The 4,818-nt window shown below is 44.9% G+C and overlaps 1 protein-coding gene across 1 annotated transcript; it reads right to left on the bottom strand.

Annotated features, from left to right (window-relative positions):
• Positions 1–1,811: 1,811 nt before the first annotated feature.
• Positions 1,812–3,190, bottom strand: LOC122000096 (peroxidase P7-like). The gene is made up of 3 exons (XM_042554639.1): positions 2,907–3,190; positions 2,604–2,795; positions 1,812–2,516 (listed from the first exon to the last, which is right to left on the bottom strand). The coding sequence occupies exons 1-3, from the start codon at positions 3,123–3,125 to the stop codon at positions 1,965–1,967; spliced, it is 963 nt and encodes a 320-aa protein (XP_042410573.1). The 5' UTR covers positions 3,126–3,190; the 3' UTR covers positions 1,812–1,964.
• Between the last annotated feature and the right edge of the window lie 1,628 nt (positions 3,191–4,818).

Consider the following 4,818-nt stretch of genomic DNA (forward strand, 5'->3'; position numbering starts at 1 on the left):
ACGCTTTTCCTTTCCGCGCGTCCCAAACGGGTGCCTCGTCATAAGATGACCCCCGCTCCTGTTGCGCTTGAGCTATCTCCAAGGGGGTTTGGAACAGAGCCCGATGGAAGGAGATCGGTGCAAGCGGCGCTTCCCCTTGAGTGCATGTCGGCCTACGGTTCTGCCCCTATACGGAGAGTTGCTCCGCTCGGTCTTCTTGCCCTGCTCGCCTATCGGCCGCCGAGGTTGCCGATTGCGGTACTAGTCGATCGGCTATCACTTATTGTTGTTATTGCTCCATCATTTTTGCTGCCCGTGCTTGCACGAGCATCTCCAACTCCTCTTGAGTGAACATCACGGTGGTTAGCCGTCCAACGTCTTCCATTTCCTCAGTTCGGATTCAGGTGACATTCCCACAGATGGCGCCAAATATGATCTTGTCTGAAAGTCGGGGAGATGGATGCTGGGGATGTGGCACTCTGGTTGATCTCTGGTGGACTTTGCTCCTGCCTGTAATACAAACAGCGTAAGTACCGAGCCAGGGAAGGGGTCCTTGGCGATGACCCTCCGACGCTCAAGTCAGTCTCCGGCGAGGCAAGAAGAAGCAAAGAGAACTATAGCGCAACAGTAAAAATCACGAGAAAAGCATACCTCCGTCGATGTCTGGACCCTCCTTTATATAGGACTCCTGTAGCGTGTGTGCACGCTGCTCAAAGCGGACACGCTATCCCAAACTTTTTTTGAAGAGATGTTAGTAAAGTGTCCCTGACACAGTACTTTAACGGGTCGAGCATATCTCTGAAGTGTCAGTGGAAACTTCCGCCATACGATCCTCTGTCTGACCATGCCGCCCGTCGGCGTACTAACTCCCAAAAGGATGTCGAAAGATATCTTGCCGTGCCTATTTGCTATCCAAGCGGTGGCTGCTGTCACATCGAGCGAGATAGCTACTCGGCTGAAAGTTCGCTGTCGCGCCAATCGGGATAGCCGCCCTGCTGAAAGTCCATTGTCCAAGTGTCGTCCGTTGTTGGGCCGAGCAAGATAGCTGCTCGGTTGAAAGTCCTCGGTCCATGTCGTCCATCGTCACGTCGAGCGGGAGATCCGCTCCGTTGAAAGTCCTCGGTCCGTGTCGTCCGCTGTCGCGTTGAGCAAAAGAGCCGCTCGACTCGACTTTTACGCGTTCCTTGAGATTTGGTTTGATTACTCTGTGTCGGAGATGGTGAGTCGGTGCTTAACCCCCTGTCGGAATACGCCCAGCCCGACTGACCAAGATCATCCATCCGTTGACTGTCTTGACTTTGACCTCTACCATGGTAGCGGGGCAGGACCCTTATCATCATCGCATCAAGATTATTAAATTTACACATATAATCCACATTCTATTACTTAATTCCCTTTATATAACATGTATTAATGGAATTAATTCTTAATGATAATTATTGTGTTGTTAATTAGGGTATTAGCATATCAAATAAAGACTTAATCCTTCGATTAGTGGAAGAGAAGTTAGTGGATTAATATTTATATTATGGAGTGATTAATGGAAAAAGAATTAGTGATTTGTGGATGAGGAATTAGGGTTAGTATTGAGGAGTTTATGGATTGTAATTTAGGACTCAAATTTATAATCTATAAATACACTATTTGTTTGTAAATATATTTTAAAAAAAATAGATTTCTATTATTATTGTACGTTTAGCCAAACTGTTTATTATTTCTTAACATTAGAGAAAGGATCACCTCTGACTTGAGCTGGACGCGGAATTGCAGCAAACTACAGAGCAGGCTATTCCTCTGCTTTTCTACATTGCCCTACATCGCAACAATAATACTGAGATTCTGAATTGATGCTCGGATATTATAGAAAAGATTGATCTGATTACATAAATTGCTTGTCTATCTGCTTAATTATTTGCTTCAATTAAACCAATAAACTCAGTTTTCTTTTCCAAGCTAAGCAACAAACTCATCAGAATCCGTTATCCTCAGTTGACCTTCCTGCAGTTCAATCTGATCTCGCCGTTGCTCCCCGTCAGCGGGCTGATGTTTCCCATCTTAACCATAGCCGCCGCGAAGTCCGCGTTGAAGGCTGCCGCGCCGGTGCTGTAGCGTCGGACCAGCGCCTCCTGAGACACGCCGTTGAAGAGCTCCTGGTCGGAGTGCAGCAGCCCCTTCTGGGCCACCAGGTTCTGGTAGTACGCATTGTCGAAAGCCGTCGGGGTCTGGAGGTCGAGCGGCGCCAGAGTGTCGTCGCCGCCGGAGGAGGGGCAGCTCTGCTGGAGCTGCGCCGCGAATGTGGCGTTGATGTTGGCGTCGTTGTAGATGTGAGACCGGAAGTTGACGCAACGCGCTTGGCCGATAGTGTGCGCGCCAGAGAGTTCGGTGAGGTCACGGGCGTTCAGATTCTTGTTGGAGAAGAAGGTCCTGAGCTGGGCGAGGCTGGATCCCGGGCCAGGGAGGTTGCTGTTCGCCGCGCTTTGGCTCGCCGTCGTCGCGTCCCGGCGGCCCAGCTTCACCGTCCAAGTCGGTCCTCCAAGCTGCACCAAGAACACCAAAATGCACAAATTTCAATTGAAAATTATTTATCTGTCGAAGTGTTTGCAAAGAACAAGTGCGCTTTTTACCAGAACTACGCCGTCGCGGGCAGCGAGCGCGAGGATGTCGGCACAGGAGACGGTGGCATTGCAGGCGGCTTCGACGTTGGCTTTGATGGTGTCCACGACATCGTAGCCGCGCACAGAGTTGGCGTTGGGTCCGGCGTTCTTTTCTCCTGTGAATGTTGTGTTGTCGTCGAGAAGGATGGATCCGTCGCATCCCTAATTCAAAGTTCAAGTCCAATTGTTAAAAACTGTCAACGGAAATTCCCATCGATTTGGTAGCCGTAGCTCAACCTCTAACGCATCCGGATATAATGATTGAATACGTACGTTGACGAAGCAATCATGGAAGAAGAGGCGGAGGATGGAAGCTCCCATCCTTGGCTCGTTGTTTACGGCCTGAGTCATGGCCGACAGGACGATGCTTTCCAAGTTGGAGCATTTTTTCTTATAGAACGTCGAAGACAGCTGCCCGGCGACGGTTGAGCAACCAGCAAGCAGAGCAAGGAGGCAGAGCGCGAGTGCTCTCCGAGGGAATGTTACTGCCATGGATCAGATCAATACTGATCAAGAAGCTCAGATACGTTGTAACAGATCTGAGAACATGAGACAGGGGATGGGAAGGTATAAATAGCAGTGCTGTGCTTGATCTCGATTCTTGCATTTTGCATGGCCATGTAACTAAAAGTCAATGCTAATTAGACTTGAGAGAGACATACTTCCATATTTCAGCTCTGTCGTCCACAATCCACATGCTAATTTAGTTGCTAAACGTGTAGGTACTGACTGTTGAGTGCATCGCAAGCTGGAGGTTGACTTGAAGTAAACTAGCAACCTTATCAAGACAACGTGTCAAAGTAGGGCATTCGTTCATTTTGAGTTGCTTACGATAGTGCTGAGCAGCAGCTCCACAAACCTCAGACGGCCTTTTTGACTCCGTTGTTTACAAACGAATAGAAAGGAGATAAAACGATAAACATAAAAAATTTGAAAACTATATGCACCAATGATAAAAACAAGAAATACATAAAATAAAAAATATTGAATTTTTTTATATCTAAACCAAGTGGAAGTAATAATTAGACACTAGAGTTAAGTGCCTTGGACGAAAAATATGGTGGCTGAGGAGGTACAAGGTTAAGTGCATGCCTTTAAATAAAACACTAGAGTGATTCTCAACTATGAAAGAACTTGGGCAGTGTGTGGCTGTTCATTAGCTATGAATTTTCTTAGAGGCTAGGGAATGGGCAGGCCATCAACTTCTAATGATCACAAAAGAATTAACGTTAGCTAAAAATTGCTCCCTTACTCTCATTTTATAAACTTAAATTGTCTTCCACTTCACTTTACATTCACTTCCATTGATCAATTGATTAGATCCACCGTTAATCGACTATTTTTCCAGTCGCACCAACTATTAGCCTATCAACAACTATCTCAATCGACTAAATTTCATTATGGTCAACTAACTTATTGCAGTCCTTATACTCATTTTGCATTTTAAGATTAACAACTATTTCTAATTTTTCTATATCGTCATCAGTCAACTGAAAGTTATCAACAAATGACTGATATCAATCGTAATAATAATAATCCCGCGTTATCTCATTTAAGGTAGAGTCAACTATTAAATAGATTCAAGGTGGCAAAATATGAGTACGTTCGTCTCTAGCGCTTCTGCTAATTCGTCCCAGGATTAACACGGAGGAAATAAATCATGGACGGCTACTAACCTTTGGAACAGTGACTAGCACATAAGGGAGGTATTTACCTCGACTTTATCGAGATTCGAACCCCAGACCTCATGATGATAACATCTCATACACTAATCACTAGATCTATTCGAGGGACAACTATTAAATAGATTCAAGCACCATAAGTCGATTTGGAATTCTCCATTATTCAACTAACATCAAATCAATTAACTGTTCAATCAACTTTACCATCAATAAAATATTGTATTCACTATCTAATCCACTTGAATCACCAATCCAGTCGACTTAATCATTTGTTGACTGAAGCGACCTTGAACCGATTGAATTATCGACTACAATGTGTTGGGAAGTGAACGGAAAAAGGTAGATGGAAGGAAGAGAAATACAGTATGTATGTAAATTTTAATTTCATATTGGCATTTTCAAGACAGAGTTATTAGTTCATATTATATTGTTAGTGTTGTAGTTGTGAACGAATATATGGGGAGAGATTTTCTTTCATCCGTGAACTTAGAGAAGATGCAAAT

Source organism: Zingiber officinale, chromosome 7A (genome assembly GCF_018446385.1).
Source record: "Zingiber officinale cultivar Zhangliang chromosome 7A, Zo_v1.1, whole genome shotgun sequence".
NCBI lineage: Eukaryota > Viridiplantae > Streptophyta > Magnoliopsida > Zingiberales > Zingiberaceae > Zingiber > Zingiber officinale.

What these genes read in the sequence shown, in the direction of transcription:
- LOC122000096 (XM_042554639.1), bottom strand. Translation starts at nt 3,125, where the DNA reads ATGGCAGTAACATTCCCTCGGAGAGCACTCGCGCTCTGCCTCCTTGCT. An exon ending in TCCATGATTGCTTCGTCAAC is followed by an intron (nt 2,796 to 2,906) that starts GTACGTATTCAA and finishes ACTTTGAATTAG; the next exon opens with GGATGCGACGGATCCATCCT. An exon ending in CCCGCGACGGCGTAGTTCTG is followed by an intron (nt 2,517 to 2,603) that starts GTAAAAAGCGCA and finishes TTCTTGGTGCAG; the next exon opens with CTTGGAGGACCGACTTGGAC.